The 14,529-nt window shown below is 47.9% G+C and overlaps 3 protein-coding genes across 3 annotated transcripts; all 3 read right to left on the minus strand.

Annotated features, from left to right (window-relative positions):
* Window positions 1-3,468: 3,468 nt before the first annotated feature.
* LOC115383377 (AF4/FMR2 family member 4-like) lies at window positions 3,469-4,991 on the minus strand (the record flags this gene model as incomplete). The annotated part of the gene is made up of 5 exons (XM_030085560.1): window positions 3,469-3,717; window positions 4,150-4,221; window positions 4,302-4,438; window positions 4,516-4,579; window positions 4,870-4,991. Coding segments are annotated over 5 exons (516 nt in total), but the record flags the coding sequence as incomplete, so codon positions are not given.
* A 3,797-nt stretch (window positions 4,992-8,788) lies between these two features.
* Window positions 8,789-10,857, minus strand: LOC115382991 (radial spoke head protein 3 homolog B-like). Its single transcript, XM_030084997.1, has 6 exons — window positions 10,771-10,857; window positions 10,556-10,701; window positions 9,847-10,050; window positions 9,533-9,695; window positions 9,121-9,207; window positions 8,789-9,011 (listed from the first exon to the last, which is right to left on the minus strand). The coding sequence occupies exons 1-6, from the start codon at window positions 10,778-10,780 to the stop codon at window positions 8,932-8,934; spliced, it is 690 nt and encodes a 229-aa protein (XP_029940857.1). The 5' UTR covers window positions 10,781-10,857; the 3' UTR covers window positions 8,789-8,931.
* A 2,519-nt stretch (window positions 10,858-13,376) lies between these two features.
* Window positions 13,377-13,904, minus strand: LOC115383378 (lys-63-specific deubiquitinase BRCC36-like; the record flags this gene model as incomplete). Its single annotated transcript, XM_030085561.1, has 1 exon — window positions 13,377-13,904. A coding segment is annotated over one exon (468 nt), but the record flags the coding sequence as incomplete, so codon positions are not given.
* Window positions 13,905-14,529: the final 625 nt, after the last annotated feature.

Below are 14,529 nucleotides of genomic sequence, written 5' to 3' on the forward strand. Positions count from 1 at the left end.
TCATACTGCAGTGGAACCAGTAATCCCAGAATCTTTAAACTGCCATGACTTTCTTAAATTTTTTAATGATAAAATCATAACCATCAGAGGTAAAATCAGTGAAACGCTTTCCTCAGATCAAGCTCCGGGAATCCAGCCACTGCCTCCACCTGAAATACCTGAAATACTAGATAGTTTCTCATCAGTAAATGGGGCTGAGATTACTTTGATTATAATGTCTTCTAAAACTTCGACCTGTCTCCTAGATCCAATTCCAACTAAGCTTTTCAAAGATATTCTTCCAGTTATCTTAAATACGATCATAACTATAGTAAATATGTCTCTAGAAATTGGCTATGTGCCACAGTCATTTAAATTCGCAGTAATCAAACCACTGCTGAAAAAACCTAATCTCGATCCTGATATTCTGGCCAACTACAGACCGATATCAAATCTCCCTTTTATTTCAAAAGTCCTGGAAAAAGTCGTGGTTAAACAGCTTTGCCGCCACCTACAGGACAATAGTTTATTTGAGAAATTTCAGTCAGGATATAGAGCTTATCACAGCACTGAGACTGCGTTAGTTAAAGTCACTAATGACTTGCTATTGGCGGCTGACGCAGGTCTAGTCTCAGTCCTGGTTCTCTTAGACCTCAGTGCAGCTTTTGATACAATTGACCACAATATTCTCCTGCAGAGGTTAGAATGTGAGGTCGGCATCAGAGGAAAAGCCCTCTGCTGGTTCAAATCCTATTTATCTAAATTTGTTCACGTTAACCAACAGTCCTCACCGTGCTCCCAGGTCAGTTATGGGGTTCCTCAAGGGTCTGTGCTCGGGCCAATTTTATTTCTGTTATATATGCTTCCTTTAGGGAACATAATTAGAAGTCACGATATCAATTTTCATTGCTATGCAGATGACACACAACTGTATTTATCTATAAAACCTGATCAAACTAATCAAATAGACAGACTCAGTGACTGTATCAGAGAAATTAAAACCTGGATGACTACGAACTATCTCCGTCTGAATCCTGGCAAAACAGAGGTCATTATACTAGGCCCCCATAAACTGAGAGAGTGTCTATCTGAACAGATTATCACCTTAGATAACGTCAGTGTATCCTCCTCCTCTACTGTCAGGAACCTCGGGGTCTTATTTGACCAGGATATCTCATTTAAAGCACACATCAACCTGGCTTGTAAAACAGCATATTTCCACTTGCGCAACATAGCTAAAATAAGAAACATTCTACCTAGAAGCGATGCAGAAAAACTCATCCATGCATTTGTTTCCACTAGACTGGACTACTGCAACTCCCTTCTCGCAGCCTGCCCAAAAAGTGCATTAAAAAACTTTCAGTTGGTTCAAAATGCGGCCGCCAGATTATTAACCGGAACTAGAAGACGTGAACACATTACTCCCGTTCTAAAATCTCTTCACTGGCTTCCTGTCGAGTTTAGAGTTAGATTTAAAATCCTTCTCCAGACTTACAAAATCCTAAATGGGATGGCTCCGACCTATCTCCAAGATGCTTTAACGCCTTATCAACCAATCAGAGCACTTCGCTCTCAAAATGCAGGGTTACTGGTGACTCCTAGAGTCTCTAAATGGACATTAGGTGGAAGAGCCTTTAGCTATCAGGCATCGTTTTTATGGAACCAGCTTCCAAGTGGTGTCAAAGAGGCAGACACAGTCTCCACATTTAAGGTTAGGCTCAAGACGTTTCTCTTCAATGCAGCCTATGATCAGGTCAGCTAGGGATTCTAAACTAAATTAAACTAAACTAAACTATCTAAACTACACTAACTAAATACTAGTTTAAATACTAAACTATCCACAAAGCTGCCCGAGGAGCTAGAATGCTGTGGGAAGTACGGTGCACTGAGCCCTGTCCTCTAATGTCTGAATGTTATTCCCTTTAGTCTGTTCATTGCTTTTCACCTGCTGTCCCCCCCTTCGAGGGGGAGTCTTCTCCAGTTTCAGTTGCTGACTCCACTATTACGAGGGCCTACGAACAAGCTCCGGCCGGACCGGGAGGACACTCCTGTCGGTGCTGCCCGCGGACTGGCTTCAGTTCTACTTCTGGGATCCGTGGTTCTTGTGCTGGACCGTCCAACGGACTGTACTCAACACAGTCCTAGGCTTTACTTCTTATTGTCTCATGCTAGCTGTTGCCAAAGCTGTCCATCCCTGGGAGAGGGATCCCTCCATATTGTGGTTCTCCCCAAGATTTCTTCTTTTCCCACTGAGTTTTTGGAGTTTTTTCTTGCCGGATGTGAGGGTCTAAGGCGGTGGTTACTTCGTTTTGTCTTGTTACTGCGAATTTGACATATTAACATTATGCTTATTCACTGTTTTTATTTTTACCAACCAATGTAACATCTTGAAGCCCTCTGAGGCAGCTGTTGTTGTGATGCTGGGCTATACAAAAATAAATTAATTGAAATTGATTGATTGACAAAACGTGCAAACTCCTCAATGCACCTTTAAATAAATCTCACAAAAAGAGAGAGGGGAAAAAGCATCGTTCAAAACACTTTTCCCAGTAAATCATTAATTGTGCAGAATAATTAAAAAAAATGAGGCACCGACAGCCGACAAGAAGGTGAACAGAAATGAGAAGACTCGGGCTGTTTGAGCGTCCCGCCAACGTAAACAGTCATGATTCACACAGCACCCCTCCTTTCCATAACACACACACACACGCACACACACACACGCACACACTCACTCACACCAATCTTGACTGACAGCAGTGTGAAAATCAGTTCGCCGACACAACGCGGCGTTATCACGTGAAGCTAACAGACCTCACCTGTCGACAGCCAGTGGACACCAGGAATCACTAAAGGAACCAGAAACTCTTCAAACGTGGGTTAAATGAAGTATTTCCAATCAGCAAGTGGCTGCAGACCCTGAAGTGAAACAGGCCTGATGTGAAGGGAACCGACAGAATCTCTCCTCTTTGTTCGCAGGTCACGGTTTGATTGTTTCAGTCATTTCATTCTTCATGTCAATGATTCATTTTTGGTTATTTTTTTCCAACCTGAGCATAGTTTAATCTGAGAACAGAGTTTAGAAGCTTTGAAAAAAAAACCACTTTCCAACATGGAAATTCGTGATATAATTATTTTACGGCACTTTGGTAAATATTTGATTTATTTTCCTGAACAGTTAGGATTTGGTGAGCAGCAGCAAATGAAATTAGTGCGGCCATGTGGAACAGAAATGCCTGAATTAACTTCTGACCCCGTCAGAGAAACAAGGTCAAAGTAAGTCCAGTCTTTCACTCTGAAAGACAGAAACGTTCCAGGATTTAAATATCTATTTACAAATGTGTGAACGAGTCAAAATGTCCTTAAGACCTGGGTTTTCTGGTTACTGTGCAGTCCTGAAGTCAAATCTCATCTGTGTCAGTTTGTGCAAAACAATCACATAATCAAGTGATAATCCAGGCTACCAACGGCATTCTGGGTAACTGGCGGTGTGTTCAGGGACCACCGTCTTGCACTTCCAGCATTACAGACATCAGTGTTGTTGCTGAACGGAGTCCGAACTGAGAAGGAAGGACGGCTGAACACACCCAGGAGCGGCTTGGTCCGGCGTGGAACCCTCAACCCCGGTGGCTGTCCAGCCTCAGCCAGTGCAGGCCCTGCCGGGTGTACCGCACCATGGAGCTCATGGCTGAAGAGAGGCTCAGCGGACCCAGGACGGCGTCCAGCTCCGACAGCACACACACACACACACACACACACACACACACACACACACACACACACACACAGTCTCGTATTTCTATCCTCGTGGGGACCGTCCATTGACTCCCATTCATGTCTAGCCCTAACCCTAACCCTAACCCTAACCCTAACCCACACCACAATAAAGCCTAACCCTAAAGAAATGTTTTTGCACTTTTACTTTTTTCAGTAACAACAACATGGTCAAGAAAACACTGTTTCTCCTACTTAGGACCGGAAAAAGGTCCCCACAAGGCACGTCGTTCCACGTTTTGCTATCCTTGTGGGGACATTTGGCCCCGACAAGGATAGAAATACAAGAACACACACACACACACACACACACACACACACACACACACACACTTCTTCAGTCTGTCTGGAAAGCTTGAAAACACGTGAAGTGCTACACGGTCCTCTGCTTCTCACCATAGAGACAAGAAGTCCTTTTCTGAGGGAGAGGAGGAAGACTCCCCTGAACTCTTCAGCTTCAGCACGAACCTGCAGAGGAGGCAGGAAGTGGCGTTCTGAACATCTGATACGCAGCGCAGCGGGCGCTCGGCCACGGCGGCCGGTCATACTTGAGGAGCTCCACCGTCTCCGCAAACATGGTGTAGGAGGACGTAGAAATCTGCGGGTCCTTCTCCATGGCGATGCCGCTCTCCACAAAGAACATGGCCGCCTCCAGGTAGCTGAAGGCCTTCCGGAGCTTATCCGGCTGCAGGGCGGGAAACAAAGCGGGGACAGCAGTGAGTCCACAGAGCAGCCGCAAGACGCCAACAAGAGGAGCTCTACCTCTGCGTCTGCTCTGTGCTTCAGCCGTTTGGCCTCCTTGATGTAATGCTTGACCGGATAGCGCCTGCAGGAGGAAGCGGACACCCGGGTCAGTCTGCCGTCTCCACAAAGTCTTGGAAATAAATGCAGAAGCAGTGGGAACTGCTGTGAGGCTCCGTGCTGCAGCATCTCTGGGCCTCACGGTCTCACTCTGCTGCTCTGACTCCGTCCCAACGGAACAACACACTTCTGTGAAAAGCTTTTCATTTGCTGATAAAACTCATTCAGAAGTGTGGGCGAGAGCCGTCTCTGCTCTCAGGGTTTTATTTCCACTGGTCAAACACCTCCTGAGAGGAAAGCTGTTCCTGGTCTCACCTCTCCTCCGGCCTGAGCAGCGGCCGGTTGGTCAAAGCGTGGCTCGTGGGCTGTGAAGGCGACGGGGCGGCCGGGTTCGTCTTTGGTGGCTTCTGCTGAGCACAAGGCACAGTACTGACGACAGATGAAAGCCGTGGTAATTACCAGTACGTGCGGTCAACGCTGAAGACCTTTGCCCTGAGTGGACGCTCGGTGTGTTTCCCGCCGCTGTTCTTCTTCTTCTTCTTCTCTCTGCTGGAGCCTTTGCTCCTCGCCAGTTCCCCGCTGGACTCGGGACTCCTCCCTGAACAGCCGCTCTGGGGCTTTGTGTCCTTGAAGGCGGCGGGCTGCTGTGAAGTCTTCCTGGTCTTCTTCCTCGCCTCCGCTGGCTTGTTGGACGTTCTGCGGAGGAGGATCAGAGCGCTCGGTGAAGAGCAAACGAACCTGGAGAACAAGCCGACTGCTGGAGGAGGCCTACTCTGGTTTGGCAGGAACAGTTGGGGTACTGCTGTTCTCCAGCTTCCGTTTCTTCCTGGGGACGGCGGGATGTTCCACGTCACCCTGGAAGGAGACAAACCGCACATGAAGACAGACCGGACTGGGTTCACGTCCAGCAGCACCGGGCTCTCCCTCACGTTGGGCGTTCTGTGCCTGCTGCTGGTTTTGGCGTGTCTGGCAGAGGCGTCCCCTCCGTCTGCCTCCCTGACCGCTGCCGAGGGCCTCACGGCGCCGGGGGGCCCCTGGGGGGAGCTGCTGGGGGTCTGAGGGACTCTGGAGAGCAGGCTCAGGTCCAGCCTCACCAGCAGGGACGGAGGACTGCTGCTCAGGCCCCGGCCGGCCTTGGCCGTGCGGCCGGGCTGCTTGAGGCGCTTGCGGCTGGCTTCACAAGGCGCCGCTCTGGACCTGCTGCGACTCCCTGTGTCTGGAGGAGCCAGAGAGGGCGGGCCGGGCGGAGCAGGACTCTGGGCGGGGCAGGAGCTCCGGTCTGGATGTGGAGCACCACATGATGGACAGAGAGCCGGCGGGAGGACAGAACAACAAGACGTCCTTTTCAGACGGATTTTAATGGACACCTTGTCCTGGGAGTTCCCGCCGAGTCCGACTTTCGTCTTGACCTTGGCTTTGTCTGTGAAGCTGGAGTCTCTGGTCTGAGCGGTCGCCGCGGCGCCCGGACCGCCGGCTGCAGTGCTCTGTGATGGTTTCCTGGAACCGCGGCGTCCGTCCCCATCAGCAGGGACGGCTTTCTGGAGACTGTGCTGCTGGTGTCTGTCCGGAAGGTTCTCGCTGTGCTGCTGGGGACCGCCGAGGTCGGGGGTAGACTCCGCTTGGTGTGAAGAACCCTGCGGCCCTGACTGGCTGCCGGGGGGGGAGGGGGGTGGCCTTCAGCGCCGGAGCTCTGCTGGCTGGACCGGATCCAGTTCCCCAGCTGCCAGTCACCACGGCCCAGAGCCGGGCCATCAGGCAGCTTTCCATGCTGCTCTGCATCACACACACACACAAACACACCATGAGGAAACGTGCAGCATTTATACTGATGACACACAAAACCCAGGAGCAAGACGCCACCTGTGGCTGGTCTGACGGTGGGAGTGGCTCCTCGGCGGTGCGTTCACTGTCCGACTCGGACCCAGAGCTGCTGTCAGAGTCGCTGGAGCTGCCAGTGTCTCTCCTGCTGGAATGTCCTGCTTCTGAGGAACTGACACACAAACACACACATAAACTCTATTGGTCAAAATATAAAACACCTCATTTAAAAAAACAAAAAACAAGCAAAAAAAAGAAAACAAGGTTTGCTCTGAACACAGTTTCAGTTTTAAAACATTTTAAATGTTGGTAATCAGATGCACATAATTAACTGCTAATAAGTGTGACAGTTGTAGACGCAGTCTCCGGTGTCTCATACATGAGACATCTCGGTTCATACATGAAAAAGCTGCGCGAGCTCGGAGGCCACGCCCCCTCACCCAGAGGCCACGCCCCAAACTGGCTGAACTTTCATCAGCTTGGCCTGGAGTGTGAACAGACCTAAAGAGGACCAAAGATGCAGCAGGGGATTCTTCAGTATCTTCTGCTCGGCGGTTTAAAACACGTCTAAATACAAAACCAGTCTTGAGGAGTCACCTACTTCGAGGAAGGTTTTTGCTTGAGGTTGGATGAAACCGAAGATGAAGAGTCATGATTTCCTGGAAACAGATGTAAGCCAAAAAAAAAAAAAAGACATTCTCAGTGACTCAGAATTTTGACCGAGTCTGATCAACACCAACAGTAAAATATTTCCTGAACCCTGAATAAACCTGAACCTGGCTGAACAGTCTCTACACCTGAAGTGGAGTCCAGCGCTCCGTCTCTCAGCAGGTTCATCAAACTCAGTCTCACCCTGAACCGAGAGTCCATCTGCTCTGAGACAGAAGTGTCCAGGTCCACAGCAGCTCATTTGAGCTGGTTTAACTCGGAGTAGCTCCACCTGGAGTTTGGTGCGTGAGCCGCAACTTTAAAAAGACGGTATGGATGAAGCCCCGGTTTGACGAGTCGCCGTGGCGACGGGGAAGCAGAGGGCTCCGTGCATGGCAGCTGGCTCCACTGGTGTGTGAATGTGTGAGTGAATGGGTGAATGTGATCAGACTGATGTGATTAAACACTGTGGGGCTGCTCAAGTGGCAGAAAAGCCTCATATAGTGATTTAAGAAGGCTCCGTCCTGCACCACAGACCTGCTCCGCAGCAGTTTGTAGATGGTGTGATGCTTCCCGCCTGGAGCTGAATGTCAACAAATGATCCACGGTTCACCAGTCCAGACTGTAGAGGAATACAAATACCTGGGCACTGTTTTTACACCCGGCCGAGGCGCTCCTCCGACATCGAGGGCATCTCCAGGAAGAGCCACCGGACGATGCACCCACTCAGAAAACTGAACTCATTTACTCCCAGTCAGAACATCTTCCTGACATTCTGCCACAAATTCAGAGAGTGTGTTTTATTCGGCCTGGCACGTCGCATTCTCAACACACGCTTTGTTTTTCTTCTAAATTATGATTATTGATACTTTATTAACAGATGTATATGCGAGAATATAAACTATATATATGAACTGTATACAAGTGATTACAAAAATAGATAAATAAATGAATTAAAATAAATACAGTTCACAGGCTGTGTCCCGTCTTTGAGTGGCCTGTATGACCCAAAAAAGGAGAGCAACATTTACTCCCAGCGCTGTTCTCTTCCTGAACTCTAAGGGGTCACAGTAACTTTAAACTTGTACAATACTGACCCGTGTGCAATATTACAATGTCCTCATTTGAAAAATACAATCCCTCCAATAGACCCATTCTTTCCTTTGCTCACTGTGCAGTATCATCATTCTGCTGTTTCGAGCTGCTGGTTTCAATACTGGCTGTTTCCAGTGAACATTCAGCCTGCTCTGTTCATAATGTCTCTGGCAGCAGGCCTGGTTCTGCTGCTTCCGTCCACCACACCCCGGCTTTATGTTCCTTTCACTTTTGCTTTTCTCTCCAACAATTAATGTTTTATCTGAATGTGATTCTGATAAGTTCAGTTTCTGCTTCAATTTCCAAATGAAGAAGCTCTTTCAGTTTTCATTGATGTACTTCACTTTCCATTTAGCTATTTTTGGGATATATCAACCAAAAAGATGAACAAAAAGTAAAAGTCCAACTCCTAAAAAAAAGTGGGATGCTACTGAAAATTTCATTTGACTCAAACAAATGCAACGATTCTCAATTAATAAACCCAGAATCTGAGAGCTTTTCCCAAGACATCAGCTCATTCTTAATGTGATGAGCGGACTGTTTCATCATCTCACTGTTTCCAGAGTCATCAGAACTGTTAATGCGTTGAAATATTTCACTTTTTTGGAAACTTAGTCGAAATAATCATGAGTCATGTGTCCAATTTGTTTCTTCTTTTGCTTTGCGAGTTAAATTTATTACAATCACGTGGTTTTTCTTTCAGCTCAGAGATGGTCCGTTTAAAAAAACAAAACCAGCTTCATGCCTCACGTCCACACACTGATGCGTTCCCATACAATACACACTGAAGCTAAAGTTGTCATCATTTTGGAGTGTTTATGTGTCGTCTGTGTGTTGCTGTGCCTCCAGCTCCATGAAGGCCTCCACTCTTTTCCTGCAGACGTCTTGTATGAGATCTGAAACAGGACAGGACGGGTCGGTCATGATGAACTTCCACCAGAGGAGTTTATGAAGCAGAAGCTACTCGACATCCTCTGAACGTGTCAAACGGCAGTAATCACTCACTGTCCAGCGTCTGCCTCGCTGTAGATCTCTTCCTCAGAGTGTCGTTCACCTCAGCCATGAGCCACGGCAAGAAATTAGTCTCAACATCTGCAAATCAGAAGCATAACTGATGACATCTTGAGCACAAAACCAGAGCTGGGAAACAAATATATTGTTGCTGCACATTACAGATGAAGAGAAATATAACTCTAAAAACAAGTTTTAGTTGCACCCATAACCAGCCTTAATACAGTATTTTTCCAAGAAAATTCAGCGAATTTTGAATATTTTTTTTCCTCCAGCAAAGCACTGGTGAAGCAGCATGTCCTCATCCAAGATGGCCGCCACACTGGCACATGCTGTGATTGATAAAGTCTGTCTGGGACTGACTGAGGAGAGTCTGTATCTGTACTGAAGTTGTCCTGAAGCTGACCTCTCTCCACGGGGTCGTAGAAGAAGCCGTGACCTCTGAGGGAGCTGAAGACCGCGGGCTGCAGGCCGGCCAGGTACTGCTGGGTGATCGCCCGAGCAGCGATCTTCTCCGCCGTCTCCTTTTCTTTCCTCAGCACTTCTTTCTGCTGGGCTATCCTACGTTCCTGAAGTCAGAAGAAACACACGGTGGCTTAAAACCACAGTCCTGTAAATCACTTAATCTGCGGCGTTCAGTCCGGTCTGAAGCGAAGCTGGAACTGAGGAGGTCTGACGTCTGAGCGCTGGATCATCAGAGGGTCTTCTGTAGCCACGTACTCTCTCCTGGCTGTGGCGTCTCTCCTGCTCCTGCAGCCGCTGCACCTCCGCCAGTCGGCTGTTTCGCAGCTCTTCGAAGGTCCTCTGCTGGGCCTTCAGACTGGCCAGCTCCTCCTCCTCCATCACCTCCAGCAGAGACTGCTCCATGACCTTCCCCACCAAGACCTCCAGGACGGGCTGCACCTCCACGTCGAAGTCAAACAGCTGCAGAGCAAAACGCAGCAATCATACATTCATCCAGTGTTTTCTTGATGTCTGGGGGGAAATTCTGTGTAAGTGCAGCACATGATGAGTATTTTACAACCAGTGTTGAGCCACACTTTTCCTGCTTGTATTGCTCCAATAAGAGTTTTACACATTTTATAAATGTTTCACATGAATGCAGAATTAATCAGGACTTTATTAACTCACTACAGCCTGTTCTTGTCACATCCAGTGTGTTTTTCTACTGAACCATACTGCAGGACGGCAGGATAATCCTACCAAACAGTGCAGATGTGCCAACAAGGCTTCATTTTCAACTTCTGATGAATAAATATGAGTGATTTTAATCTTCTTTAACTTTACAGCCAAGTTATGAATAATTGTGTTTATTCAAACTAATTCTAAAAAGTCACACACGTCAGAAAGTCCCTCAACAACCCTCCGGGGTCAGAGGCTCTGAGAGTGTCTGATCAGTGAAGTGTGGAATGAAATCAGCGCAGCCTACGTCTCCCTGCTCGATCTGAGTCGCCACGTCTTTGCCGGATTTGGCGGGGACGAAGAGCGGAGACGCCGGTCTGTCCAGGAAAGCGTCAGTCTGACACTCCGCGTTCTCAGACACAAGGACCTCGCTCAGCTCCTCCAGGTACCGCTCTGAGACACGGAGACAAGCGTTAGGACGAGGCCCGCGGGCCAGAGCCGCTCCGCCGTTGCTGTGAGCACCTGTCTGCATGTGCACGTGTTTTCTGCCCAGCAGGGCTTCAGGGCTGCTGCCTCTCAACTGCTCCCTGGCTGCTCTCTGAGCCGGGCTCCTCTGCCGGACGGTCGGCTGCCTCCGGGTCTCGGCGGGGTCCGGCCGACCCGTCTGGCACGAGCACACCGCAAAGAACACTGAGAGGCGAGGCCGGCCGACGCAGACGAAGCTACAGAACGAGGATCTCACTCACTGGAGGCAGGACGTGTCGGCCGTAGGTATTCCCTCTGACCACACGCCGGTCGTACATGATGTTCCCATGAGCACGCTGCATGCTGCTGTCAAGACAGTGAGGCTGATCACTTCACTCAGGAGACTCTGGCCTCTGCTGGTCTCCAGTGGAAAATATGAATTATTCTGCTTCTGTCACACCTTCTCCTCATCTCCTTCACATTATAATATAATCCTAACAACCACTGCTTCTGTTTACTGAACTGACAATAAAAAAAGAGCCAGTTCAGTCATGAGAATGTTTGTTTTTGTAAAATTAACCTGTGAGAGTTTTTAGAAGACATCCCCTGATCTTAATGTTCCTCCTGGAGCCCTCTGGTGGCCCCCGCCCCACAGTTTGACAACCAATGCACAAGTAATCAAACAGTACCTCACAAGCATATTTGATCCAGGATACATTTATATTCAGTTTACTGACCCCCCCCCCGCCCCGGTGGCCATGGCCCCCGGTCAGACTCACCGTGCGGCCGGAGGCTCCCGGTAGCGCGGCCGGCTCTCCACCGCTCTGGGCCGGCTGGAGAAGCTGTACAGTCCGCCTCCGTCTCGGCGGTGGTGCGGAGCAAAAGCCATGATTCTCTCAGTTCACTGATCCGACTGAAGAACGACGAAACCGGCGGCGCCGAGCGAGAAACGAGGACGCGGCGACTAATGTTGTAGCAACGGTATCCAGGAAGTAACCCTCCGTCACGTCACACAACCGGAAGCGGAAATAAAGGAATGATTATTAATATTTTATTAAGAAAACAACACAAAGGGTGAAAAGGTAGTTTATCACAAAACCATATATTATCACTTCATGGAATTCTCTCCATAAAATACAGCTCAGTAAAGAGTTTTTTGCTTAAAATGTACCTGATAAAGCATTTTATGAAAATGTACAGAATAAGAGAAATATTGTTCATTCTGTTCGTTACATCTTTTCTGGCATCGAGATCCACTATCAAACTGTGGACGTATGTATAAAACTTCATGCAAATGTGTTATTTGAGCTTTTTTTTAAATGTATTTATTTATTTATTTATTTATTTATTTTGTTTCTTTAACAGAGGAGATAAAGGAAAAGTCCGTTATGAATCTATTTATTGTAGTAAAGTTTTACATTCATAAATATACATCTATAAACCATGAATCTCTTCTTTTCTGTGTTTTTCAGGGAGTTTTAACTCAACTTTAAATCGATTAATGCCTGCAAAAATGAGAAGCAGGAACAGACGCTGAGCGTGTGTGTGGAATACAACTACTTTGATGAAATGGAGTGTTCATTTTCATTTTCTTCCCCTGGCACCGCTGTAATATTGTGTTATGTTGCAGGATGTAGCGTGACATACTTTGGCAAATGTTCAATTAGTTTCAATAAATATTAAAAGGCAGCCACATCCTACAGTCCTCACTGATGGGGGTCAAGGGTCATGTTCAGGGACCGACTGTGGTGGCCTGTCGGCTGTGGGATCCAAACCTCTGATATCAAGTCTTCATCTCCAGCCTCAGGAGGTCAAAAATACTTACAGTAACTTTACTCCCAACCACCACCAGGGTGGCTCATCAGGCCTCCCTGAAGTCAGAACAGCTCTGTCTCTGTCTTTCCTCTGAAAACTGCAAATTCTCACTTGTGGGACTCATCAAGGTTTCTCATCTAATCCAAAAATATCCTCCAATAAGACAGAGCAATGGTTATACTCATCTTTTTGTTCAGCTATGCGGACACAAATCTACTTCATTTAGAAGAGTCCAACACGTTATGTTTGAAGTTGAGCTCTGTTGTATTTTCAACTGAAAGTGTTTTATTCACATTTATTTTACATTCAGCTCTAAACATGTTTGTATTTCTGTTTAAATCAGATTATTCCATAAAATCCAGTCAGTCCATAAAACAAAACATTAGTTCTTGAGGGCTGCTGAGCTGATTAAACATGAGGAAATCCACCTCCAGCACATCTGTTATGATCTGAGGCCTGAAAGCTTCACAGACTCAGAGGAGTCAGAATCACTGTGACAACAGCACAAACTGTACAGTTCATTTGAAATCATTCCCTCTGTCTTAAAGCTGAGAGCAGTGAAACACGTGTAAATTACCCTCTAATCATCACCAAAATAACTCCCGTTTGAAGATTAAGGCCAGATTGTGAATTTTCTCAGAGTGGAAATGCACTTTGAGGAGAAGAGTGTGAAAGCCAGGCTGGTCCTGAAGGTCTTTAAACGAGATCTAGAAAAAAGTGAACTCCATTCAGTGAATCAAGGTTTTAATCTGGATTTCCAGCTCTGGATTTCACAGTTCACATTCAGTTTGTACAAAGAGATCAACAGAAGGCAGAGGCAGAATGTGGTCCAGCTGCAGGTCCATGACGTCCTGCTGGTCCTGCTGGTCCTCCCCCGGCCGGTCCTCCAGAGGAGCCCTGCAGCGGACTCACAGAGCGGCCAGCTCCCGCTCCAGCCTCTCCTTCTCCCGCTGCAGGTCCACGATGCTCTGCCGGTTCTGCTCCAGCCGGTCCTCCAGCCACTGCAGCAGCGGGCCGCTCACCGCCGACATCTGGCTGCACAGGTTCTTGGTGAAGACCGAGCCGTTGTGGATCTTGGTGACCGGGTCCAGGTGCGCCAGGCTGTGGATCTTGCGGTAGGTGTCCTGCTCCTCCTGGCACAGGATCCGCGGCAGCTCCACGGCGGACTCCAGGCACACCTTGCCGATGGCGTCGCGGGGGACGACGTGGACCGGGATCTCCACGCGCTCGTACTCGGAGCCCTTCTGCGCCTGCACGGACTGGAAGCAGGTGTACAGCACGCGGCCCGTCTTCGTGTTCTTGTCCTCGATGAAGCAGGAGAAGATGAGGCCCACGAAGCACTGGTCCAGCATCTGGTACATGGCCTGCGTGCGCAAATAATAATATACAACAAAAGAAAAGATGAGTAGAAAAAGCTGAAGGTCATAATGTTGTGGCTGACTGGTGTGTACACTGAATCAGATTTGTGGGGTGCAGGACAGAGGTAAAACATCTCAGTCCGATTCAGCTCCTTCAACAGAAAGACAGCTTCGTTGATGTGGGAAAGCAGATAAATGAAAGAGGCAGCACAAGAAAATGAGTCAGAAAATCTGAGAAACAAACCCAAAGAAACCCCGACAGGACGAAGACGCTTCATGAAAACATGGCTCCAGTCCACCGTCGAGGCACAACTACATTACTGGCCACGCATACATGATGGATTTTATTTGGGAATTAATTATTCAGAATTAAAGTATTCTGCTTCATGTTTACATGGGAATATTAATTCAGAAATAAGGTTACATGGGAAACAATATATTCTGCTGTAACTCTGGAGGTTGTGAAGGGTTCTGATTGGACAGTGGGAGAACGAGACAGATTGACGTCTACTGGAAATGAACAAACTCCACTTCCCGCGTTTCTTTTTTTTCTCGGTTAGCTTTGATTCTACAACATTAAAAAAGGTCCACATCTTCATGCTTTCTCCTATCCACTCTTTACATCCATTTCCTGTAAGGCTCA

This window comes from Salarias fasciatus (genome assembly GCF_902148845.1).
Source record: "Salarias fasciatus chromosome 7 unlocalized genomic scaffold, fSalaFa1.1 super_scaffold_4, whole genome shotgun sequence".
In the NCBI taxonomy this organism is placed as follows: Eukaryota; Metazoa; Chordata; class Actinopteri; order Blenniiformes; family Blenniidae; genus Salarias; species Salarias fasciatus.